Here is a 26,626-nt window from a genome sequence, read left to right as displayed (position 1 = left end):
TTTAAAAAATTCAAAAGTGGCAATTTTGACGTCAATAACGAAGAGCGGGGAAAACCACCGAAAAAGTTTGAAGACGGCGAGTTGCGAGCTTTGTTAGATGAGGACGATGCTCAAACGCAACAACAATTAGCGAACCAATTAAATGTGACACGAGAAGCCATTTCCATTTGTTTGAAAGCTATGGGAAAAATTCAGAAGATAGGAAAATGGGTTCCACATGAACTCAATGAAAGACAGCAAGAAAATCGAAAAACGACTTGCCAATTGTTGCTTACCAGGTATAACAGAAAGTCATTTCTTCGTCGAATTGTGACCGGTGACGAAAAATGGATCTATTTTGAGAATCCCAAATGTAAAAAATCATGGGTAACTCCAAGCGAACCATCAGCATCGTCAGCAAGACCAAATCGATACGAACGGAAAACAATGCTCTGTGTTTGGTGGGATCAAAAGGGCGCAATTTATTATGAGCTACTAAAACTTGGAGAAACAGTTAATATTGAACGTTGCCGACAACAAATGATGGACTTGCATCGAGCTTTGCGTGAAAGACGACCGGAATATCGAGAACGGCAACACAAGGTGATATTGCTTCATGATAATGCATTATCACACACTGCAAAACTGGTGAAGGAAACGATTGGGACGTTTCGTTGGGAAGTACTATCGCATGCGGCTTATTCACCCGACTTAGCACCATCCGATTATCACCTATTTGCATCGATGGGGCACGCTCTTGCAGAACAGCATTTCACCTCTTACGAAACAGTTCAAAAATGGCTCGATGAACGGTTTGCCTCAAAAGAACGACAGTTCTTTTGGCGTGGCGTCCACAAATTGCCAGAGAGATGGGAAAAATGTATATGGAACGATGGGAAATATTTCGAATAAAATATTTTTTATAATTATTGCGCAGCTCAGTTATACTTCTTATTAAAAGATTCCGGTTTCATATTTACAGCCCTGGTATATTCCACTTCACGTCTTTCCACCGTTAAAATTCCAACCAAAAACACGAACCAGCATCAAAGATGATTGTTTCCACCCCTGAGCTGTTTAATCTCCTGCAATTGCGTGTAATACAATTTAAATAAAGTTAATTATTCCCGGATTCTTATCTGCACCGGGCCCCAATTCCGCTGAAATCACTTCTGACACTTTATAAGTGCACTATCACGTTAACAGTAACCAGTTTTGTCTATGAAAAATATCAGAGCTGTAATGTATCCAATTAATAGCATTTTTCGTAAGATTTAATTAAGCATGCGGTAATAGGTTTTTTGTGGGATTCAACGTGTCCCGTGGGACCTAATGTGAAGAGCATGGGAATGGCGCAAATTTCCATATGGCAATATAAAACTCCGAGAGAGCACAAACTGATTCAATTGGAAGTTCCCGTGAAAGTATCATCGCGCGAATTAGTACAAAACCCGACCTTGCGTCGAGATGTATAATTTTAATGTCACCACTTTTATAACATCCCAGAGTGATCCTATTTTTAGCCAACAGCTGTTATGGATTTAAAAATAAATTGTCAACATTGGATTCTTTTGCCAAATTTAACATCCTCCAATAGGAGAGAGGTAACTTCTTTGATACATACCCGAAATATGTCCTGCTTTTTTGATAAGTTGTCCCTCGGCCCGAATAAAGCCATTTCCATATTAATTAATCAAATTCGATTACTTTAAACTCGGATTTTTTGGACCACAAATTAAATCTATCAAACACAACTTTTCACCCACTGCAGATAATTAAAGCTGAACTTCTTTATATAAACTACGCACTTTCGAGCATTTGTCCTCAATTTGCAACTCTATTTTCGTCGTTTTGCATTGAACCTGTCCTGCAGGGAAATTACTACAGGCAATTAAACTCCCTGCCAATTTTACATAAATTTATCGATGTTTCTGCGCTCCTTTATTTCCATTAACATCGGGATTGTTCTTGACACTATTGAAACTGAAATTTTCATTTAACAAAGGTCAATAAGGAGACTTAATTGTTGTTTTAGAGGAAACATGCTGACGTGACTCTCCTCTTCGATCCTATCAGCACTATGAGGTGAGCCCCCTCCAAGATGATCGTCAAGGAACTTCCATTAGTGACGACTTACTCACCGTTGGGGGGCAGCAACTTCACCGATTTCCAAACAGCAAAAACCTCAGTGAACTCCTCTAATTTGTCGCTTTGTTTGGGGGAGCAGTCGCATAACCTAAACTTCTTCCGCTTCGCCACAAACGGAGTTCTGTTGAACATAATCGGAGCTTTTGGGATTGTGGGCAACTTAATCTCGGTGATCATCTTATCCAGGCCACAGCTGAGGTCCAGCATCAACTACCTGCTCATCGGTTTGGCAACGGTGGACACTGTCCTCATAGTGACTAGCATTTTGCTATTCGGCCTACCTGGGATTTATCCCTACAGCGGGGCCTTGTTCAACTACTATTTCAAGTAAGTAACATTTTTGAAAAAGATCTTTTTCCAAATTGTCTTATCTACAGAGTCTATCCGCATATTGCCGGCGTAGTCTACCCCTTGGCTACGGTAATGCAGACCGCCTCAGTGTATCTCACCATGACTGTATCACTAGAGCGCTACGTGGCGGTATGTCATCCTTTGCGGGCTCGATCATTGTGCACCTACGGGAGAGCTCGAGTTTATCTGATAGTGATAGTGATTTTCTCAGTTCTGTATAACGTGACGCGACTATGGGAAGGCAAAGTGGCGTCCGAGTGGTCAAGCGAGTACAATATGACAATTTACTGTCCGGTCCAGTCCGAGTTCCGCGACAATCAATACTATAGGACCGTGTACATTCACTGGATGTACTTGATTTGCATGTACTTGGTACCATTTTGGTCACTCGCCATCTTGAATATCGCCATTTATAGGCAGGTAAGTGCGAAAGCTTTTTTAGAATGGGAAACGTAGGCAGGAGCAAATCAAATAAAATCTAACAGTGGCGAATGTAACTGGCTCAATTTTCCTTGAATTTATGCAACCCGTATCAACTCTCGGATTCTTTATTCTTCCTTCCGTCTATTCCCTTTTAGCGGAATATGTAGGGAAATGTGCGCGGTTTCCTCTCTCTGAAGCGAGACCCCAGATCGTGTGTATTTAGGAGCACTTCATGATATTCAAGATTAAAGAATGCTTCTATTATTTACTGAGACTTCGGGGATTTGCCTCTCGCTCATTTTCCCTTTAATTCAGTTGTAAAATTCCTCGCCGAGATCGGTCTGGATAGTGTTTTTTCCAATAAATTTATTAACTTATTAATTCCCGTTTTCCCAGTGAATTTTTCGCCATAAATCATGACTAGGAATAACTTAAGAAAAGGGGACAATTTTATCGCCTGAAAACATTTTCAAGTGGTTTTCTTTAAGCCCATCGAGATGTGCATTGTTTCTTTCGGAATCAAAAACTGCGGCTCTGTTGATTTATTTAGACAAGCAGTATGTTTAGGAAACCCGAAGCGTACGTTGCAAATTTCAAAGAATATTCTTTAAATCACAGTTTAAAAAAGTTCTTGTACTATATGTGGCCGGAATGGCGTTATTTTCGAAATACAGATGGCTGCAAGAACGACTCTGTTACTTCGAAAAGAATTCGACCGCCACTTAGAAGAAGATGGGGTTTACGTGTCCTAGTTTGTGACAGTCAGTTTAAACTCCTTTTGTAAATTTTAAAGATTTAATTTTATTTATTACCATTTTTTGACTATTATTATGTTAATTTAGAGATGTGGAAGAGTTTGGACTTTATGTTTAAACCCGAAAAGGAAGCTGGATACAAACAAATTTTGAGGGAGAGAAAAGATGAATTTTTAGTTATTATAGATTCTAAAACATGCGAACTTGAAATAACTTTCACTTTCATTTCATTCCAGTATAAACAGAACGCCCTAAAGGACTTCTTTCTCGTACGTCGAGCATGAATTCGTCAAAAATCAGTCAGCCGCACGCGTATTAGTGAGTCCCTTTAATGTAGACAAAATGATTCATCGATAACCCCTATTAATGTATGGACTTTTCGTTAATGAACGATCTTGAACTCGTCATGATTGATTTGATGCGGCTGAATGCGGTCAAGACTTCGAGCATCCGAGCAGTCACAACACCAGTGGTTGACGCGGGGCCAGTACCTGCCAGTTGTGAAGATTTCAGTTTTCGGCTTAGGGGTTTTCAATCTCGACCTATCAAATACACTTCCACTCAGATTACATAGAGTTTTAAGTTTTAAGTCGAAATGTTTTACTCTTTGGTTTTTCTTTATACAGTTGACGAAGACAAAACCGAACTAACACACACCTTAGTGAGTAAATAATAACTTTGTTTAATAAATAACTGTTGAGCCAACATCATGGGTATTAAAATAGTTTCCGGGGTTCATATACCTTTGAAAGGAACAGGCAAAAAGACATTTGTTTGCGGACAAATAAAATTGCGTTTTCCATTCACATATTTCCAGCTCTCTCTCCTGTTATTATTTTACTAAAATTCAATTCCTACTGAATAATTCAGAGCACGTTAGGAAGCATGGAGGAAAACAAAAGTTGAATTGTAAATATTATGAGGGTTTGTTGGCTTATTGTAGCAGTAGGTATTATGCCTGTTTTGAAAACTCTCATCACTAGTCGATCTGATTCATACATGTTACAAGTTACAATACCTCAATTTCCAATAATAATCAATTTATATTTCGGAGGATTTGAACCCCGAAAGGGTGAAACCGACCGAAGGCAAAACCGTGGGTTTAAATCCGATAAGTGACTTTCCCATGTATTGTTAACGTTGGAAGCTTGCGAAATAGTTGTTGCTTTATAAATAAATGAAATTTGGAAATACAACATTACAAAGAATATCATAGTAAAGCGATAAAAGCGACATTCTGCCGCGAATAATTCCCCTCGGCAAATGATTTTCCTTCGAGTTTACATTTATTAGGTTACATTTTCAACCTGCAAATATCCCCGACAAGATCCCTTTTTCTATTTCCATTACATTTACACATCAATTTTATTATCTTCCATTGTTTGCTTTAACGCTCCTCGCAAATAACATGTTTGCTTTAATCTTTGCCGACGCTTATCTCCATGGGAAACTCCATTTTGCTAATTAGCATTGGTGTTGTTATTATTGTTCATCAACTGCGTGATTGAAATTTCCTTGTTTGGAATTAAGGCCGATAATCGACACCCACACCCTCTATTTTGGACGCAGCACATACAAATGCATCTGTGTCAATGCAAATCTTTCAAAATGGTTTTCGCTAGATTGGGTACATAGGGACTTAAATACCCGTACTTAATCATATTGACTTATGTGGGGCAATATGTCAGCATGAAAAAAATTCGAACTAGATGCAGTTTGAGTTGGATTTGTACATTTTTCCAATTATCGTTCAAGAGGTCTAAAAATGCTCTTGAACAATAAATGGAATCAGACAGTGCTGAATTATTTCCTGCCTTCGAGGAAAGGTATTAGCTCCACACACGGCGTTGTCGGATTTTCACTGATGTATATCATTTTCCAAATGGAAAGGCTTGAAACACGGCGACATCGCGAGTGGTGCTGATCATAGTATTGCCATTAGATTTGTTTTTGGTTTATTCTCAGATAACTGTGTTATTCAATTGGCAGCGTTCCACTAAAAATTAGTCCTACTTTTGAAATGGAAGGCCGCCATATATTAACACCCTCATGACATCATTTTGTCCCTAGATATGTATCATTTACCGCTGTAATCTTCGCTTATATAAGGCGTAATATGTAACGGTGATGTGACTTTGTTCAATTTCTCCGCCAAGAATAAGTACTTAATTTGCTAAAATGGAAGGAAAAAATTGTGAAACACAATGGCACACCCACTTCTCCTACATCATTAACTTTATCGCATCGTCATGGATGAACTCTCGTTTTTATGTTATCTTCGCTATAGGAAAACGTGTTTGCTTCATCAAAGTCAATGGGTTTAAGCTGACTTAACCGTAATTTCAGGTGCAGAGCGCTAATCGAGAACGGCAACGTCTTTCTCGGCTGCAACAGCGTGATATCGGTCTGGCCAGCATGTTGATGCGTGTGGTGGTGGTATTTTTTATCTGTAACCTGTTGCCGATGGTCATCAACATCGTGGAAACCTTCGATATCCACCTGGAAGACATCTCAGAATTCTTCGACGTCAACATGATGATCAACCTGAGCAACCTCCTGGTCACAATCAACAGCAGCGTCAACTTCGTCATCTACGTCATTTTCGGGGAGAAGTTCCAGAGACTCTTCTTGATCCTGTTTTGTCACAATTCGTTGTTTTTCCCAGGACGGGACTCGCCCGAGGGAACGCACGAGGACAGTTTCGTGTCCAATGGAGAGAGGAGCTTTAGGTGAGTCACGTTGCAGGAAATTCTGGCAACCTTATCATCTAGTTTTAGAGGCATTAATAGGGCCTTACGAAAATGAACTATCTAGTTTGTTTCAACCCCCCGTTTTAATTTGGAAGAATTCCAGACCCAAATGTATTGTAAATCTATGAGTGAATTAGTCTAACAGTTACATATTGAAAAATTATCGGATAATATTGAGTCGTGAGGGCTTTATTGGTGGAATAAAGCCCTTCTCACACTAGAGCTCAAGTGGCGCTCGTAATTATACTCAAATGGCGCAACATTTGTGTGAATACGCAGATTGCTTTTTAATTCAAAGTGTTGTAGAATCGGGCATCCGATTCTGTAGGGATATGTGAGAGTGAGAATGAAATTCGAGTTGACGTTGATTGGTCAAATAAATTAATTTTTCTATTTCCTTGGACTATCTTTTAATTCTCATTCTCACATGTTTCTATAAAATCGAACCCCAGTTGAACACGAAAGAAACAGATTCGACGAGGAAAATATAGAAAATGTTCCATTTTGACACAATTTCAAATCGACCATAGATAACTTCATGAATAACTCATGGTTAGCACCACATACGATATTGCCATTTGCACTGATAACAAATATATGCAAGTGACGTATCAAAAATGAGGCATCGCCAATAATGGCGCTAGTAAGAGCATTTCCACATTTCTCTAACCGTCCTTGTCTTAACACATTTTCATGGATGAATTCCCATTTTAATACCATTTTCGATACAGAAAACGTGTTTGGTTTGCATATCAAAGCGAATGGGTTTAAGGGTTATTGTAATGGATTTTTCCTTGCTATCAGATATTGGTTTCGACCATTTTTACGTTTTCTTAAAAACAATCCGATTATAATAAGAAAATTCATTCTATCGATAGTATTAAATTGGCTCGAACTGAGGGCCATCGGTGTAAGAGAAGATAATAAAACATGGACCCATGTGACGAACGAAATTGATTGCTTTTGTGCGGCAAATGGTTCTCTATAGCAGTTCCAGATTGTAAAACGGATTAACGTTCTTCATCTACCGTTCATTACCCTTCGATTGAAGCTATTAAATAAAAGCAACCCTCTGTATAGGAGACTTTTCTGCTAAATTTTAAACAGAAAAAGTTTCAAGGTATTGTTGCGGGAAATATTCCAAAACTATATAGAAACTTTCTTTTAAGCACTTTATACCGCGAATAATACATATTCAGCCATTAAAATTCTCCCACGAGAAAGTTTTCCGTTTTTGTCAGTTTTGAATTAATTTTTGAATGTTTATGCTATTGTTGCAGCTTCATTTTCTGTTCTGTTTTATCTTGCAGACTTCACCGTCAAAGTACGAGCGTAAGCCGGAATGGCGGCAGCAGGCACAGCAGGATGAATGGATCTGGGGGTGACAGCCGAAAATTTCCGAAGACTCCCAGCCCTGGTAAACAATTTGACAAAAAGTGTTAAAAATCGAAATAAGGGATGTTTTTATTTGAAGGGCCCTGCGTTTACTACCCGGCATCACGAACCAGCAAAGAGATATCGGCTTACACGTCTCAAACGTTTATCGGCGGATCCGAATGACATTTGCTCTCGACGGACGTCTGAAATCGCGAATCCCGATCAGAAATGGCGTAGTACCTCCTCGTAAAAAGCGACCCTTATAATTTCTTAGGCGGATTGGCGAATTTTCCCTTCGGTGCCTAGATCTGCCTTCGTGAAATTGAAAATAGAGATGACCGGTGGCACGTGTAATGCCGATTATCAAATGCAGGTTTCAAACGATTGAAAAAATTTAATAACTTTTAAATGTTTTTCTTTCATTTATAGGTGTCAGTGCGTTTGAAACTAACATAGAACTGCATCAAAATTAAAGGAAATTGATTAATGATAATGTCGTATCTTGGCAGCCATTTCGTATGCACGAAATGTCAATATTGACAGTTTTACATAATAATACGAATCTGTCAGTAAAGCTCGCCTATCTATCTTTACTGAAACGTGTGTTAGACAGGGACTGCATGTCAACTTCGCATCACATCACCGAGTCGATCGTTATTTGTGCATTCTACAGTGGAATGGCCGCCATGTTTTTAAATTTCTAAGTAAACTTTCTACAAAGAAAATCGAAAAACATTCCCGTTGCGGAAGTTTTTGACTCGATTTGGGAGGTATGAATGGGAAAATCAATGAAGAAACGGCCATATACTGATTAGTAAGCCTGGAAAGTAATGCAGAGCATGTAAGTAACACTCATATTACTACGTTTTCATTGAGAACTCAGTTCCATTTTGGTTTTGAGAATTTCCTAAAATTTGCTCTTTTTATTCAGCATATTGCCCTTCGATTCATTTAACATCCTCCCTTTTAGTGCAAATTAATTCGAAATTTATATATATACATATATATATATATATGACTCCATAGAAATCTCCATTGTTATTACTGTTTTCGTCTCTCAAAATTACCGGTTTCAAATTTAGTTTCAAATATTGTCCGGTAATTACAGCAATTCAATAATATTTACACTGTTTGCAATATGCGCTGCCTTTAAGTGGATTTAACGGCAAATTGGTGGCGGTTACAAGACCTACCCTCCGGGCCGACATTAAACCGAGATTATAATTGTATTAAAACCGTTTTATTCGAGCTTAACACGAGAATTCTGCCGAGAAGAGAGATGAATACAAAGATAAATTATGTGATTTAATACTATACAAGGCGCCCTTAAGGGTGGTTTTCGCCTAGAAACATCATTACGATTTTTTGCGAGGAAGAAATTTCAGACGTTCGGCTCGAGTTTGTTCCATCAGTATTGCCAAGCTTGCTCATAATATGTTTTAATGTAGATTATTATGTCTGGACTGACTATACTATACTGTATAAACTGCACAGTAAGCTCAATTGTAAATATCGAAAAGGGGGGTTAAAGCACCGATGCCCTTGTAGAATTATAGATATATAGATAAAATGTATAGTGTAATTTTTAAATTAACGTATTATGAAAGTATTGGATATGGTGGCCGTATCAGCTCTTTGTTGCTTTTGGAGAAAAATTGCATTTCAAGTCATAAAAGCATTGAGAAAATTAAGTTTCTTTGACGTTTAAATCAGCCTTCCTCCCGGACCAAACTACGTGTGTCATATTCTAGTCATTTTAGATTTAAGAGTATCGTAAAATCATTTATTTGTAAAAGTATATGTCCTAGATTTAGCTAATTGTAATAAGTATTTTTGTCAAGCATTTTCAGAGTTTGAATTCTTCGCTCCTAGCTCAAATAAACCGCCGCTTTGTTTTGCTAATTAGCTCGTAATACGCAAAATGCGCATTCAAAGCTGGTTTGAAAGTTTAAATTACCAAACTTTGGCAAAATAACGGCTCCAATGTAATAAAACGATTTCGGTATCTCGCGAACCGAACATTTCAGCTTCAGTCAAAATTAGAAAATTCCACTGCGAGAGATAAGCTAATTACTGTCTTCTATTGGTAAATTTAGTGCAAAGCTTTATTGATATTCTGTAAATACGACTGAAAGAGGAATATATTATTTTTGCATCAGTCTTTAGTTAAGTTTTAGATTAGTTAAAAAGCGCTATAATAGTGCCCTACTTTTGGGAAAGTTTCTTCGCTCTTCCAGATGTGATTTATTTATGTTTGTACGTAATAACCGATGACCAATAGAAAACGCTTCCCAGCAGGTGGCGAAACATCTGATAAATAGATAACAGCCGATGAATTAATCTACCACATGCCTCGGATAGTGCAATGCTTAGTTGAGTTTTTCACTCACGGCAGAGAGTCAATCGATTGATCGAACTGTCCAGCAGTCCGTCGGTGGATAGGACAGCTGGGTGTTAATTAATAATTACCGAACGTATAATTTATGGCATTTTCAAACTTGTAGAAATTCACCATGAAATGGCGTGTGAGTCTCGCGTTTTCTCCCCTTTACAGTAGTTTCTAATCTTTCAAAACCAAATCAGAAATTCGTGCTTAAATGGCCACTGAGATTTAAAGATAAATCGGAGCGCTAATGCGAGCCTCTAAATTCAGCAAAAAGTCGATAGATTTCATTATTTTTCTAAGGGAAATTGCAACCTTCTGATAACCGTAAAATGGCCAAATTAGGGTCAACTGTCTTAGTATTTGCACTGGGGTCATTTGTTCCATCAGGGAAATCCCAAAGTTATCCCATTTTGCCCTCAGTTTGTCTCCTACGTCGGGGGTAGATAATTGAGGGATTACATTTTTAGTTACGATTTGTGTTGATTCTTTTGTTCTCTGGAACGTTGCTTTTCCACTCCGGCACATTTCACTTGAAAATTTTAAATTCCATCCGGGTTATTGGGCCACGTAGTTTTTCCAGATACTCGTAATCCATCGCAGAATCTCGACTTTATAAATGGGGTCGTGAAATGTTCCATTTTGGAGTAATAGGAGAGAGGTCATTCCCATGTGAGGGATTTACTGAAATCTTTTGGAAAAGTGTAGCTTAAGGTATTTCCGATTCTGTTTAGGTAAATTTTCGATGCAATAACATTTGCCGTGGCAGCTACGCATTAGTTTGCGATAAAATTTAACCGTGCAGGGAACTTAAAGAAGCGAGTAAACCCAATTTCGGTTTTCCAGTTCAAGCCTTAATCAGATTTAAGTCGAGAACGAGATTTATTCACCAAGAATGAAGAAAAGCTTTCATCCGTTAAATTCGATAAAATGATCCCGACTTGCGTTTACCTTTACAATTATCAACTGCATGTTGCAGATTAAAGGAACGTAAATGTAAAAATAAAATACTAATTTGCTTAATTACTTTATTTATTTTTAGTTACCTTTACGCAATACTTTTTATGCTTTTTCCTGTACAAGTAATACAAATAAAAGGTTTGCTTCAACATGGTAAAAAACCAATTCCGGGTCGTCAATAACAGTCCCTGATATGTGGAACCAGTAACGACGGGTATATGTACGGTAATACGGGCGCATGTACAGTAAGGTCATTTAAATTTCGTATGTAGCCACGTGTGAGATTTTACACAAGAGAAATAGAAGGTGAAAAGTAGGTCGTATCTCAATCATGTGCCGCGGAACGAGGTTAGATTGTTATATTAGGTTACTTAGGTAACCAAATATACACATACGATGATGGACATACGTTCTTTTCTTCAGCAAACTTCACAGCTGACTAAATATGAAATTTAAGTGATCTCCCGGTACTTTGCACCGTTTTTGTAGGGTTCCATGGATTAAAAAAAAAAACAAATTGCGCATCGAGCTATTGCGCATCAAGCTATTGCGCATCGAGCTATTGCGCATCGAGCTATTGCGCATCGAGCTATTGCGCAAAGTTATGTTACTGAATTGCGTTACCCGAAAAGGGCCTATACATTACCACACAATTTTGCCAATGTATAACAGTGCTTAATGTCTACGTTGTGGTAACTAGACAACTGAAAAATGTCGTGTAATAAGGTGCAACAAAACATTCTTTGCACATATTACACAATGGCTTGAGGAACTTTCTTGCTGCACGAGATATTTCGAATGTAGTTGTCAAACATTTGTGTCACGCATAAAATGCTACCATACATCGACATGATGGGTCGGTTTGCCGCTTTGATGGAATAGATCTACAAGCCATAAAACCATAACGATTTCGTCCGCAGACCCACAGCACCGGACAAACTCTCAAGCAATTATTTTGCCGGCAATTTTTGTTTCTATGGCACGAAGTCAGCCAAAGATAACCCAAAATCGCGGTGATCAATCATTGAGCTAATAACCCTTAATCATGCAGCCCTCCAATTAGATCCATTAGGCGCGTCTATAATGAATAAGGAAGTTTTATTTGATCTAGAAACACTCGGTTATATGCGGCTTTTAATACTCGATAATTTCTACTTTGTGCAAGGGTTGGAAAGGGTTGAGGTTTATTAGGAGCTAATAGATTGGAAAATTCGATATTGGGTTTGCTATGTAGGAGGAAGTCAACATCTTTTGGATTAAGTGTGCGATTTGCAGGTGATGAAGGTAATTCTAATCTTCAAAGACAGACGAAATTTATCAATAAAAGTTTAGAATTTATGAAGTTTCCCCAAGTTTATCTAGTGATTCGGAACTGTTCTAGTACGTTCCCGGATTATCGATGTTTTTCGAATTGATCTAGTACATTTCCCATCCATGAAATTTCAACAAATGTTACTTCGCTGTTTTTAAAGAGGGCCCCCCTATATGGTATTAATTTTCAGCGAATTTTTCCCATAAAAGCAATTGCTACTGTCCGCTTTTACGCGACCGTCACCGGATTCAAAAATGTTCTAAGTTAAAATTTTTTTTTTTTTTTATATATAAACTCCTCGGTGTGGTCCTCATCTTCTGACTATTTCTCATTAATCCAGAATAAGTGTTGCAGGTACATTACTAAAGACGTTTCATTAACGATAATTATTATACAAAGTTTGCCAAACTCTCAAATTAGTTTCGTTATTCTTGAGCTCTCGCGTCTCCACTCAAAATTGTGCTCAAAAGTAATTATAGTAGGCTTTCAAGAAAAAATTAACTGACAATTTCTCATTAAAAGTCGTTATTAAGCTATTTTTACCAAACTCTAAAATTTGGCTATCTCGCAACGCAACACACTCCTACCTTTCATCCTTAATATTTATAAAAACTCATCCCGATTTTGCAGATGAGAAAATAATGAAATTCCCCAAGGAAAACCGCATTAACTCCCGCTAATAATAATGGCCCGACTACTTTGGAAAACTTTAAGGACATCTGTAATATAATATAAGAAGTTTTCGTTTCAGCAGCTTTTATTACACGGCCAAGTTCCATGGGTAGATTAATATAATAACCCTGATTACGCTTGCTTTTGCGTGTCTTGATTTTATCCCTAAGTAGACCGAAAGAATAAAATTAAAAGCCTCCGATACACAAACACAATAGCAGTTCCACAATTCTAATCCAGATAATCGAAATAGGTCAAGAGACATTATGGGGGACCTATTAGTTTCCAGCTTCCTGGGGAAAGACATAATAGCGATTCTAATTTGGTCAATAAATGGACATTTGCGGTCTAATATACGTCAGATTGGGGGTCTGTAATAGTTGCGGAGTTCGAAATCGTTTATACAATATGGTTTAACTATAAAATTTAAACCACATTTTGGGTAGTGGACGCTTAAAAAGTTATCAGCGAAGAGTGATTAGTCGGTCAATGAAATTTAAATTTGTTTCGACATTTTTCGTAATATAATTTCAGCAAAACCCGTCTAAAATTAAATAAAGTATATAATTAGAAGCGGCTATTATAAAGCAGTGACTGCATTTGATGATTTCACTCGCACTAATTAACAGTTCGCTAATTGGCATTTTTGTTTATTGGATTGTGGCGGATTTGATTCGAAAATTGAGTATCGTTTTAAACTCCCCGAAGGAATGTCGAAGGACGATACCGGGGCCGAAGAGGGAAGGTGGTTTTAGTGGGTAGGCGGGCGACGTAATGGTCAGCAGAATCTCAGACCACGTGGTTGCGCATCGAAGCCGGGTGTCTTAACAAGGTTCCCCCTCCTCGCAAAAAAAAAAGAAAAAAAAAGAAGAAAAAAAAAGAAAAAAAAAGAAAAAAAAGAAGAAAAAAATAAAAAAATTTAAGCAGAAACTATCGAGTTTGAAAATTCGAATTTTTCACAAAAATATTTTACGACTTGGTTGATTTTCGATTTTAACAGAAAAACTCCTGAAAGCCCGTTTCTTTTATAGACATTAACTAACATTCATCTTGAAAAAAAATTTCACTGCCATTTGGAGTAATGAAAAACGTCATGCAAAATTGTAAATTTTCAACCCACTGCATTCGGTAGCTACAGTTATTTCGGAGCAGTTATAACGTGATTAATGGCTTCACTAAATATCTCGGAACATGTTTGGAAGATTTTCGCGTTCTCAGCAACTAAAAGAATTTCGGAATATTTTTAAAAAGTCGTAATTTTTTAATTTTAATTACTCCGTGTCTAAATTTAAACGCGTCACCTTACTCAAATGCAATAAATTGTGCGTGAAAGACCATCTTTTGCCGAATCAGTGACAAGGATTGATTCGCATAAAGTTAAATAATGTCTATTTATAATCTACTTGTAACATATCATTTAATAATATTATTTTGGAAAATTTAACTGGAACTAAGTTGTTGAACAATTAACATTTTTGACCGTTTTACGAGGTTAAAATTTTTTTTTAAATATTATAAAATTTAAGAAATTTGAAAAAATGACGAAATCTTTCCTTGCCTCGTAATAATGAAAAGATATTGTTTGCTCTCAAAATATTATTATCGTTAATTTTGCTCAAGTTTCATAGCAAAAAGAAACTTTATAAAAACCCCTGTAATTTTTGTTGCGGGCTAAAAATAAAAAACTCTCACATACATTCGTTCCGAGATATCATCCAGGACCTCAAAATAATATTGCAATGAATACCCTATTTTTAATTTATACAGCCGTGTGAAAATCATTAATGTAAATGTAACAGTTGCGCATTACATTTTTTGTTGACTCGGGAAAATATTAAAAATATTATCTTAGTATAAACTAGCCTACGTCACTGATTCTGCAAGATGTGATCTTTCAGGCGCAGTCTATTTTGTTTAAATAAGGTGAGGTATATACAGGGTGTTTCCTAAGTACGGTACATAACTTCGAGAGCGTATTCTACAGCTAAACTAAAGATAATTTTGTTATACAGGGTAAGTCGGGAGGGTCGTGCCAAACTTCAGGAGCGTGTTGTACACGAAAAATAAATGTAAAAAAACTCCAATGTTGTTATCCGATATTCATTTGTTTACAAGTTATAGCGTAAATAAAATTAAAACATAAAATTAAAAAAATGTATAAATTTCATAAGAAATTCCATAAATTAACGTTTGGATATCATAGTAAATGTTCAAAAATATCGCCATTAACTTCTAAACATTTTCGGCTTCGTCTATGAAGAGCATTCGTTGCGCTCCTGATTGTTTCATGTCTTTTTTTAATAGCAGCTGCAGCATTTCTAATGCGTTGAATTAGTGCATCTTGAGTGTCCACTTTTACTCTGTACACTTCAGCTTAAACCAACCCCACAAACAATAGTCTAGTGGTGTGAGGTCTGGAGACCTTGGAGGCCAACTAATAGGGCCACCACGACCAATCCAACGTCCAGGAAAGGTACGTTTATGGTAAATAGAATCCTAGTTAGAATATTTTATTTACGCTATAACTTGTAAACAAACGAAAATCGGATAACAACATTTGAGTTTTTTTACATTTATTTTTCGTGTACAACGCGCTCCTGAAGTTTGGCACGATCCTCTCGACTCACCCTATATAAACTATATGCCAAGAATGCTTCGTTGCGGAAATACAGGGTGTGAAATTTTCTTTAAAAAATTACAATTTTTTAAATATTATTACTTGAGACATTTTAAAGAAATTTTTCAGGGTTTGAGAGTTAGCAACGGTGCGTATTTTACGCTGAAAACAGTGGCTGTTGTGTAACCAGTGGCGTGCGGGCAGGATAATTGCTGGATATTTTAAAGAAAAAATATGGTACGCCTCTGCTCTTTTCCAATATTTTGTTCCTTTTTTAATTATGTGTTCGACTTGGAAGAAAGAAGATCTCTTGACTTTTTTTCGTAGGACGCACCGTTTACGAGTAAATAAATAAAAAACATTGTAGCTAATTTTTTTCATTCTTTTTTATTATTCTTAAGAGAAGAAATACTTGTGTGAAGATATGAATTTTTTCGTTGTGTACTTGCCTGTTTTATTAAAGTTTCATTAAATTCATTCAATCAATCAAATCAATTAAATTTAAAAAATTGTAATTTTTGAAAGAAATTTTCGCACCCTGTATTTCCGCAACGAAGCATATTTGGGATATAGTTTATATAACAAAATTACCTTTATTTTAGCTGTAGAATACGCTCCCGAAGTTACGTACCGTACTTGGGGAACACCCTGTAGATCTAGATATAAAGTAATTAAATAGAAACAAACAAATTATTGAAAATAATCTTAAATTTTTTGAATTATCGAAGAATCGAAAATTCACTAATTAGGTTCAGATATCTCAACGAAACCCAATAAATGATGTTATAACGATAGTTCTGAAACAACCGCAGCCTAGAAATACCATGGATTAAAAATGAACAATTTTCGGTATAACATCGGCAAAAATGAAATATTTTTCATGATGAGCGTTCGTCAGCAATTTAATGAGAAAGGAATTCTTTGAACTTTTTTTTTAATGAAAACCGGCCAATGCGTTTGCGGGTTCTAAAGCCAGGAAGTCTATCTCAAAGTTGGCCTGCGTGGCGACCCGTGCAGTCAATTTTTTCACGTAAGCAAGTTTCAGTTAAACTCAGAAAGGGTGCTGGAAACCTTTAACAAAATTGCTAAAATACACCCTCGCCCCGCTCACTATATGCTTATCGTCTTGAATAAAAAGTTATAACTTGATCGTACATACATGTGCAAAAGTATGCAATGAAAAATACATCAGCTGTTAGTCAAGCCGAGAAAAACTTATAATATCAAAAGTAGTTCTCCTCGAGTCATTTTGAGTTTGGAAAGTTAACAAATTCCAAAAACTATAGAGTACAAAATGCAATAAAGCTTTAAAGGAAACTTTAAAATATTACATATTTCTGTTTGCTGTGTTTCAGCATCTAAAATGGAAAGCAGCTGTTGGTGGCAATAAAGAAACTTCACATTTAGGGCGAAGATTAAAGTGGCGTGGAGATTTATTTCCTAAACAACATCCGGAGAATGATAATGATACATTTTTTGCTCAACCCTATAGTTTTTGTTCTATCTATGACATGACAAATTTCTCTAACAGCTAGTCCTTAAGGTTCATTAATATACATTATTGTCGCCTCGATTTATGTTTGAAACTACATAAATACTACTATAAAAATTGTAATTTCCACGCAAGGTATCCTGCATTGTAACTCTACTAAATAGGGTCGTTAGATCGGAATATGTACACTCAGAAAGGTTTTCCATTAGTATTATTACCACTGCAGTTGACTGCAACATTCGTTCAGAATTCTTAGAAGTTCGTTTCGTCGATGGACACGTTATCGAGTGTTAAGAGGTTCTTAGGACCTTTACTAATTGATGTGATTGAAGTCGTCTCGATTTCGAATTAAATTTTTTTTTCTCGTTGCATTTATATTTACAATTTGTGAGGATTTAGGTAAACATTAAATTACAAATTCTGTTTATTTACCAGATTCCGTGCATTTCCTGAACATTTTTAATTTTCCCGAAATCAACTCTACGAGAAGCACTCACGCTTTATTCTTGTGCATCTCTAATTTGAGGAATTTTTATCGTTTAAATTCCCAATTATTATAAAAATTCCTCGTTCCTCCAAGTCAAGGATCGTTGCCCCCCAGCCAATCCTCAAGGCGCCAACCTAAATATTAAGCATTCAACGAGGTCCTCATTGTCTGAATGGTAAACATCGAGGAAGTTATATGTATAGACAAGAACTTATAACGTGCGCCCTTAAAACCTCATTCATTCAAATTGCGTTTAAACTCCGTGGCTTCGATACAAAATTGCAATTGCAGGTAACGCCTTGTAGAATTAATAGCTCGGGGGTGCAGTATTACGGTAAATCACCCGTGCAATTTTGAAATAAGCGGTAAGTGGGTAATTACTGTAATTTCCCAAGTATTTTTTCGTTTTAATGTCTACTGTAAACAAGCTCTGTTGGGATTAGTGCAAACATGCATTTTAAATAGAGCGTCTAAGCTTAGCTTCAGCTGAGAAAATCCTTTCGTAACTGAATATTCATGTTGGGAATATGTGGCTGTCATACGCCTCTCGGTAATGAGAATGGAAATTTATCTCATTCTTTCCGAAGGCTGATTTCAGCACCAAATAATTCCATTTTATTTACTCCTCTTTGCCCCTAAATTTCAGTTTCGGCCAGTGGCGTACCAATTTTCTCTAAAAATTTCCCGCTTCCGTTAGATGTATCTGTGCTGTTTATAGGTTCGTCCCTTTCTATAAAATCCCCTCTCCAAGTCATATGCTTCTACAGCTTCGCTATCGCGTTCGAGTCGAAACTTCAAACTAAAACTTCTCAATATGTGCTCAAAGGGGTCGAAAAACTCAACTAAGCCCTCTCGACGAGGTAAAAATGCTTTTGAAAGCCGCTGTGAGGTGTGGAATATTGAAAAATTGAATGGAGCTGTCTAGGCAATCTATATTAATTTATTTTAAAGCTTTAAACTCAAAATAAACTTTTGTGAGCAAATAAATTGCATTTTCGGTTGAAGTAACTGGCATTCGATAGTCTTTTAGGAAAAACCTTTCCGCTTCAGTCTCCCTTGAACAAACCGCATTGTACCCTATACACTTTTCAAAGACAGATTCGAGTGAAGGAATCGAAAACAAAGCTTGGAGATTTCTTTAACGGTTTTGTCTCATTATTTAAAGAAATTAATTAAGCTCAATTACAAGGGTTGCTCAAGCGTTATCTCTTACTTTTTGTTGCTTTTTGATAGCAACGTAAAATTTACGGGAAATACGAAAATCCAATTTAAACATAAAAAAAATCTTAATTTATAGATAGCTCTTTAATGTGTAGAAACAAATTAGTTTTGTGTCGTTCCTTTAATCTTCTAACATTTAAATATGCAAAGTAACTAAATAAACGAGTATCTAAGACACGGCTATTGTAGACATTGTCGGCATTCTTTACATGATTCGAGTTAAGAATCAAGGGAACTTTAAATAAAGGGAATATGTGGAACAATGGAGTGATTGGGAGTTAAGCGCTGGATATATCTGAAAAGAAATTTGTTTCACTTCCACTCGTAGAAATAAGCGAAGAAAAAGAAATAATAACATGTTCTTGACTTTCGTTTTCATTTTTGTCAGTCAGTTGTCAAAGATCAATCAATCAATAAAACATTTTAAATAGAGATGTTATGAAATAGGAAATTTATTGGAACTAACTCGACCAGTTCTTTTGGTGAGTGAAGGGGGGGGGGGGGGTCACTTATTTCATAAATCTGTTCAACTGTTTTTTAGATAACTTAATAAGGATCCCTCTGTAGAACTATGAACAAATACCGAGACCGAGAATTTACGTAAAAGTGTTTTTTCGACGTTTCATTACAATTTTTTGTCCGTCTTCAACTTTAATATCGTAACTTAGTCACGCTAATGTAATGGATATTGCGGTTTCTATTTGGAATCAGGCTTGGAGATATTGAAGGAAAGGCACGTCCTATATACCCATTTCCTTTTTATTGATCATTTTCAAAATTGTAAAAGCTGTCCATTGTGTGAAGACTTTTTAAATCTTTTTGAGAACGTTTCTTGCCGAACGAAATGGTTTTTTAAAATTATTACATCTATTGAAATCCAAGTCATGGCATATTGCAGAAACAGAATTTCTATCCTGACTAACACGCTTTTAAAAAAAGCATTTAATTTTTAAATTCATTTTTAATTTACTTTTTAAATTGCAACAGTCACGATGATAGAATTCACTTCAGTGGCAGCGCTCAAGTTCTTTTATTATTATTTTTGCTTATTCTCTAATATAACTATAATTTTTCAATTTTAACTACAAAGTTGATTTATACGGTTACATATTAACGATGTGCATGCAAAAAAGCTCCACTTAAAGTTCTTTTTACTATGTTAAATAGTAATACTCATTTAAGATAGTGCGAATGTATAAAGAAGTTGTATCGTATAGATCTGGAATATTAGACCTATAGGAACATTTATTAAAAAAACATCTGATTATAAAATTTTTCCGTCAAATACGTACAGCAAACGGTCAAAACATGTTAAGCATACTTTGAGTAATGCGGGTACTTATTTGTGGAATAATAGTGAAACGGGGAACCAGTTGATTGAATTTCAATTACAATTTTATTTTGAAAAAAGAAAAATATACAAATCCAATAGCAGTTCTATATGTAGCGAGCGAATCGCCATCTCTGACATCGCGTACACAACTACCAGGTATGTGTCCCATGTGTGTAAAGTTCCTTCACCATTGTCAAGAATAGTTTCTTAAGGGAGAAGAAGATTAGTGTATTCTTGATTTTTTGACGATGGCGAAGGAGGACTAAAAATCAATTCGATGAGCTTATAAAAAATAACTCTTTACATTAACCAGGGAAGAGGGGCAAATTTTTTAATTTGAGGAAAAGAAATGACATATAACTGTTAATATAACTATTAAAAAGAACGTATTTCAATGCTTTATCATTATCAATGCAAAATTGCAAAATCTTGACATTGGCAAATCAAATTAACTAACTAGCTTACTTTTGAAATTTCAGATATAATAGAAAGCGATTTTGACGTCATTACCAAAAAAACATTCAACATTCTTGAGTTTAAAAAATACAATTTTTCTCATTTACCTTTAACAGAATATTCTTGACAATAGAGAAACAAATTTATATATAGTATAGAAACGTATAATATTAAATTTGTGTTGTGTTAAGTTTAAGATAGGTGATCTTGTAAAAAAAACTTAACTCTTATTTTAGACGGGACTGTCTAAAGATTGAATTTATGCTACCAACATCAATTAAGATAAAATAGATAAACTAGCCTCCTAAGACTGTTTCTGTGGACGTTCAAACATTCGCGACCTTTGGGAGAATCTGAGAATCTGTTCAACGAGATGAACTTCAATTAAGTATAAAAAAAGCAAGGAACTTATAAGACAAATGTAATTACTAATGGAATCTCTTCACAACTCGAATGTTGCATTGTTTGTAGCTTCCTTTTGCAGATTACAAAAAGGATCAGTTGTGTTCTTTTAACAAGAACTGTTATCGAAACGTATCGCAAGTAACCGGTTCCCCATAACCTGTTCAGTTCCTCCCGTAACATTCCTAATTTAAATTTTGAAAACCAAAGTGGCGTCATTGTTTAGTGTTTATTAATAATTTAAAAAAACTTTGACAAATAATTCCGAATTCAGTTTACTTGGTGCATTTTCAAAGTTCGTTTACTAATTTTATCAATAACTTACTGAGCATTGCTAATCAATTCATCCAATTTGCGTAACAAAATCTTTTCCTACTCTCCTGTTAATGGCCTTATTACTCCCTTACAAGGACCTTGCATCCCAAAGCATTCCCTTAGAGGTATCCCTTCGCTTAGAAATTTTAATATTCTCTATCCCCTTCCTAATCTAGCTAACCTCCAAAAGACCCTATGCCTTGTCAAACACAATGGTTGAAAATGAACGAGCCAAGTATTCATATCCAATACGATTCACCAACATGTTTGAAAGAGAGAATTGGACTGTGTGTACAGACCACTGCTACGCCCGGCCTTGGAACTGGAGGCCGGAATCCTCCTTTTTGAAGCCCACAAAAATGCTGTTTGGTGCAAAAAGTTTGGGTGCAAAACCACTGTTTAGTATTACTGGTTTGTCAAAAAGTGGGGATGACTTTGTCGATGTAGATGGTTTGATTGATGTAGAACCTCCAGCCCCTGCTTATGATGTGGAGAAAGCTAGAGGTTTGATGGTGGAATGTGAGAAACATGCTACTTTAGCAAGGCACAGTATTGATGATGAGAATTGGGAGGAAAAGATTGTTAAGTGAGTATTTTGATGTGCTGAAAATTAAGAAATCAAATGAGTTTGTGTTAGGACAAACTGGTCTCATGCACAGCATAGATTATTCAATGGATTTGTCAACATTTTAAACAACTTTTATTTGGGGAAAATTACTTATTCAAACCTAAGAAATGAACCAGTTCTTCGAAGAGCCATCATAGATAAGGCTGTCCAAAGAGTCAGACGTTTATTCAACTCCTTTTCTTATGATACCAAACTCATTCAATGGATTCATCAACTCCTGCTCGATAATTTAAACCAACAGAATTTATCCTCATATTTAGATATTCTCCAGGTAATCTTTCATAAATTAAAACCCTAAAACTTTATGAGTTTAAATTAATTATAGACCTTAATGTCAAAAATCCCCAAACTATTGGAAAAGCTGTTAAATGCGTCAAGCTCTGCAAATCGAATGGGTCCTCTAAGTACTGAGAATTTACTTCCATTACTGAAGAAACCATGGGATCCATTAGAGACCAGCCTAGCTCAAGATAAGCCAAAGAAATTGCCTTCTAATCCAGTATTAGTGCTAATGCCTTGTGCCCCCAGTGTCTCAAAAAGGCACCAGAAGTGGTTGGCCCTGTTGTCAAATTTAGGACTCGTAGTGTCAGTCCCAATTAATTTTGGTAAGTGTGAAAAAGTGAAATACATGAGAATAAATTTGACAATTTAGGTTCCTCTAGTCATCGCATGACCATGACTAATTACCTAGATCAAATGTTCTCCCTGGCAAGAGGAAGAATTCAGGAAGCCAAGGAAAATTTCCCTGAAAGGCATATAATTTTGGTGAATATTTTAATTATGAAAATTACCTTTAATAGCTATTTAATGATTAAGGTTGGTGTGGGTGCTGGAGCAACTCTAGCCCTTCAATTGGCCCAAGTAGAAAACATTTTCTGTGTGGTAAGCCTTGGTTTTTCCATGTTGACAGCTGAAGGGAGAAGAGGGGAGCCAGATGATAATTTATTGGAACTACAGTGCCCTGTATTGTTTGTTATAGGCCAATGTTCCAGTACCTCCTTGTAAGCATATTTACTGGTTAATTGTTGGTAATTTATAATCCATAATTTCAGTCAAGAAGATGTAGAAGATCTGAGAGAACGAATGAGGATAGAAACTGGTTTAATAGTGGTTGGATCTGCTGACAATAATCTTATTGTTAGTAAGAAGAAGAGACGTGAAGAGGGTATTACACAAAGTATTGTGGATCAATGCATAATAGTGAGTTTTTTCTAAAATTTAACTAACTTTTAACAACTGGTTTTCTTTTTCAGGATGAAGTGGGAGAGTTTATAAGCAGCCTGATTCTATCACCCTATCCGCCTCAAGTGCGCCAATCACCCACCAGCGTTCCAGCTGGCGATTTTCAAAAAAAAAGCAAAATTGAACGGAAAAGATACAACTCCAATACCAGCTCTGTAGAGAGTGAACCGCCTTCTCCGACACCACGTATCGCTCGGCCAGGTATGTGTTCGTATATGTATTTATTTTCTTCACCATTGTCAAAAACATATTACATTATATTATGAGAAAATGAGTATATTCTTGAACTTGAAAGATTGAATGTTTTCTTGGGAATCATGCCAAAACTGCTTGTAAACATCCTGTCACTTCGGATATCTGAAAAAGGATACTGGTTTATTCAATTCGCCAATATACAAATTATTGTCTTGATAATAGTAAAGGAACGATTTTTTTTACATTCGAAAATAAATTTACATATTCTTGACGCTGATTGAATTGAAAGTTTTTTTTACGTTAAAAGTTATGTACGTCATTTCTTTTCCTCAATTCAAGAATCTGGCCACCTCTTTCGTCAGTGCCAAGATTATTTCTTTGTGACATTGATCGTGACGAATTTCGACACATATCATTCGCTATTGACCAAAATTTTTCCCTCAGCATTGGCGAAGGATTCTTAATTCCATTTTTTTTTTGCAGTGAAAACGTTAAACTTGTCTGTTTAAATGTTAAATTATTAATGTCAATTTAAATTAAATAATAACTTCCAAAGAAATGTTCAAATTGCGCCTGGGAATTTTGCTTTCCATAGAAAATAGAGTAATATTTAAATTAGCAGTAGATTAACAATTTGACCCTAAATGATCATGTTATTTGAAATGTTAATCAAACGCCATTTTCCTTCCTATGTTTCAAGTATATTTTATACCAACAAAGGCTATCCCATTTTTTTGCAGTAGGACGTCCAGCAGGCTCCAGCAAATCCAAGTGCAAGCTTGAAGCCAAGTGGGCCTTCCAAGTAGCCCAAGGTACTTTTCCCTCTGCCTCTCTTACAGCCTCAAACAGCAGCTCCGCCCTTTCCTATCCCTCAAAATCTCCTCATTCCTCCGACACAGCGTCGGCATCCGAAAGCCCTCTCGACACTTCTATCAACCATAAATTCCTCCTTAAAACAGAAGGGGCGATCAAGAAGAAGCGCGTTGTCAAGATAGGAGGTTTCACAGAAACTGGGGGGAGAAAGGGATCTGGAAAGGGAGAGGAAGCATGTAATAAAGGTCAGACAAATCTTAAAGAAAGCGGGAGAAAATTCGGCTGAAAATGTGCTTATTTGATGTAATATACTGACCCGATTTAGAGCTTTGGTTTTCGCACGTTTCAGTCACTTAACTAATATCATTATTATTTACCACCCAGCGCGGTTGCAAGCCTATAACTTAGGTAGAAACGTAATGCCAGCAGGTCAACTTTCCACACTCTTGCAAGGCGGTATTAAGACCATTCCGGCAGTCAGCCAAAAGCCTATACCTTCATCTCCAGCAACTATAAAAAGTAAGTAAAAGTTCAGTAATTCTTTATTAATTCAGTTGTTTAAACAATTAAATCGTGAAACTACTAGCCTTTATAAGATATCCTTAAACGTGTAAAATGTTGTTTCATCATACTCCATTTCCCTTGCATATCCTTGTAAGAAATATTGTAAAAAATTTCCTGTTCGCTTTTTTTTCTAGACAATTTCTCTTATTTATTACTCTCTCTTTGCACGTAGTCTTGGAAAACGTACAGCTGACCAGCCAGACCGCAGCCAAACTGATTTCCAACTCAACGAGACGTACTATTGATCTCTCTAAAATCGGTTTAGGTCACAGGGCAACAAGCAGTAACATGGTCATTCTCCCCGATGGCAAGATTAAATCTGTCATGACCGCCAAACCCACTATTAACGTGAAGAGTAGTGGTAGTATGCCCCTCGTTTTGACTGTGCCCGGAAAAAGCCCAAATCAACCCATAAGTTTGTTCATTTTGAGTTTTAAGTGGAAAATTTGTCCAGTTAACTTTTTATGATTTTTAGGACCATTTGCAAACACAAAGATCCTGCGTCCCCCTAAATCTTTGCCAGCGAAAAAACCGCTATTTCCTACTTTTCCGCCGCCAATAAAGACCAATTTGCCCCCTCCAGCAAATTTAACTTCCCAGGAGATCATGGATTTACCTATCATTTTCGCTGATGATAATCAGCTCATAGATCCAAATGTGCCCACTGATCTTTCTGCTTCTAATGCTGTGGATCAAGTTGATAAGGTTAAATCCCAATGCTTAAAGTTAATTTCCAGGTGATGCTTTGATTTTTTTAGTCAAAATTCGTTTCCCCTTCTCCGGCTAATAAATATGTGATCATTAACAAACCGACTGCATGTTCCGGCCTCAATAACTTCATCATTAGTCCGGAGGCAGTTAAGAGGCCCAATTCCACCTCGATGATGGAGCAGCCCACCAAATATACCAAAATTATTTTATCGAAAAAGTCCATGGAACCATTCGTGTTCCATGGATCCAGCACTGTAGTTTCTTTGGATAAAGATGTCGATTTAGAGACGGAAATTGAGGCTACCGCGGTGCCAAAACCCGGATTGGGACTCGACAAAGGGGTATTCAGTATGTTGGCCAAGAGGCAGTTTTTGGAAGAAGAGCAAATAGCCACAGAAGATGATGATCCTGACTATGTACCACCAAAGAATTTGAAGTTGTGACTTTATGCTTTAGTGTGTTTTCGATGATGACTCGGATGTCGGGAAAAATTAAGTTCGGTCTGATTTGCCTGTAGAAGAAGATTGTATTTTAACCTCCATGCGTCGACTTTTGATGTTTCAAAGAAAACAATTGTTTATTACGAAAAAAAGCAGTGTTCTATGTTGTTTTTTTTTTTTCCTTTGGCCATTTTTTAGATAAAATTCCTAACAGTGGAGAAGTAAATAGATTTATTGGCAAAAAGTGCCTATAAATATATCGAAAATTTTAACAAACTTTCAATTTTTTAGATTCAGTCGTCTTCTAAAATTAACCCCTTCACTATTTTTAGAAGTTTTTCCCTTCACTCAAGAATATCTTCTTTATTGTCTCATCAATAAATTCATAGTAAGTAAATATTAAACAACACAAGATTACCAAATTAGACCTTGTTATTTCCTTGGTCACTCGGTATATCGCCGGACCATTGCTTTTCTCCACACAACCAAACAATATGATTTAATGATACTCCCATCCCAGAAGCCCTTTCGTAAGTAAACGGAACAAACACGTATGAGGGAAACAAAAAATTAATTGTGTTACAGATGAAATTTTAATTT

General features: G+C 36.3%; 2 protein-coding genes across 4 annotated transcripts in view; both read left to right on the top strand.

Moving 5' to 3' along the window:
* Positions 1-21,069, top strand: part of FMRFaR (FMRFamide Receptor) — a 55,332-nt gene extending 34,263 nt beyond the window's left edge. Inside the window, exons 3-8 of the mRNA XM_066294936.1 lie at positions 2,015-2,454; positions 2,505-2,898; positions 6,003-6,385; positions 7,717-7,823; positions 7,881-8,624; positions 20,953-21,069. Of these exons, the coding sequence (XP_066151033.1) occupies positions 2,081-2,454; positions 2,505-2,898; positions 6,003-6,385; positions 7,717-7,823; positions 7,881-7,966 (1,344 nt within the window). The 5' untranslated portion in view covers positions 2,015-2,080 and the 3' untranslated portion in view covers positions 7,967-8,624; positions 20,953-21,069. The remainder of the gene's footprint in view (positions 1-2,014; positions 2,455-2,504; positions 2,899-6,002; positions 6,386-7,716; positions 7,824-7,880; positions 8,625-20,952) is intronic.
* A 260-nt stretch (positions 21,070-21,329) lies between these two features.
* Positions 21,330-26,186, top strand: LOC136346073 (KAT8 regulatory NSL complex subunit 3-like). 3 transcript variants are annotated; one of them, XM_066294921.1, is made up of 13 exons: positions 21,330-21,558; positions 21,610-22,019; positions 22,071-22,332; positions 22,387-22,666; positions 22,714-22,826; positions 22,878-23,062; positions 23,114-23,261; positions 23,315-23,504; positions 24,242-24,556; positions 24,741-24,830; positions 25,048-25,290; positions 25,351-25,580; positions 25,634-26,186. In XM_066294921.1, the coding sequence occupies exons 1-13, from the start codon at positions 21,505-21,507 to the stop codon at positions 26,027-26,029; spliced, it is 2,916 nt and encodes a 971-aa protein (XP_066151018.1). In that variant the 5' UTR covers positions 21,330-21,504; the 3' UTR covers positions 26,030-26,186. The 3 variants fall into 3 exon arrangements, with proteins under 3 accessions (XP_066151018.1, XP_066151019.1, XP_066151017.1); XM_066294922.1 differs by having other exon boundaries at positions 24,239-24,310; positions 24,696-24,830; XM_066294920.1 differs by having other exon boundaries at positions 21,331-21,558; positions 24,239-24,556.
* The last annotated feature ends 440 nt before the right edge of the window (positions 26,187-26,626 follow it).

Source organism: Euwallacea fornicatus, chromosome 22 (genome assembly GCF_040115645.1).
Source record: "Euwallacea fornicatus isolate EFF26 chromosome 22, ASM4011564v1, whole genome shotgun sequence".
NCBI classification, from domain to species: domain Eukaryota; kingdom Metazoa; phylum Arthropoda; class Insecta; order Coleoptera; family Curculionidae; genus Euwallacea; species Euwallacea fornicatus.
This window is presented reverse-complemented; position numbering and strand designations above follow the sequence as displayed.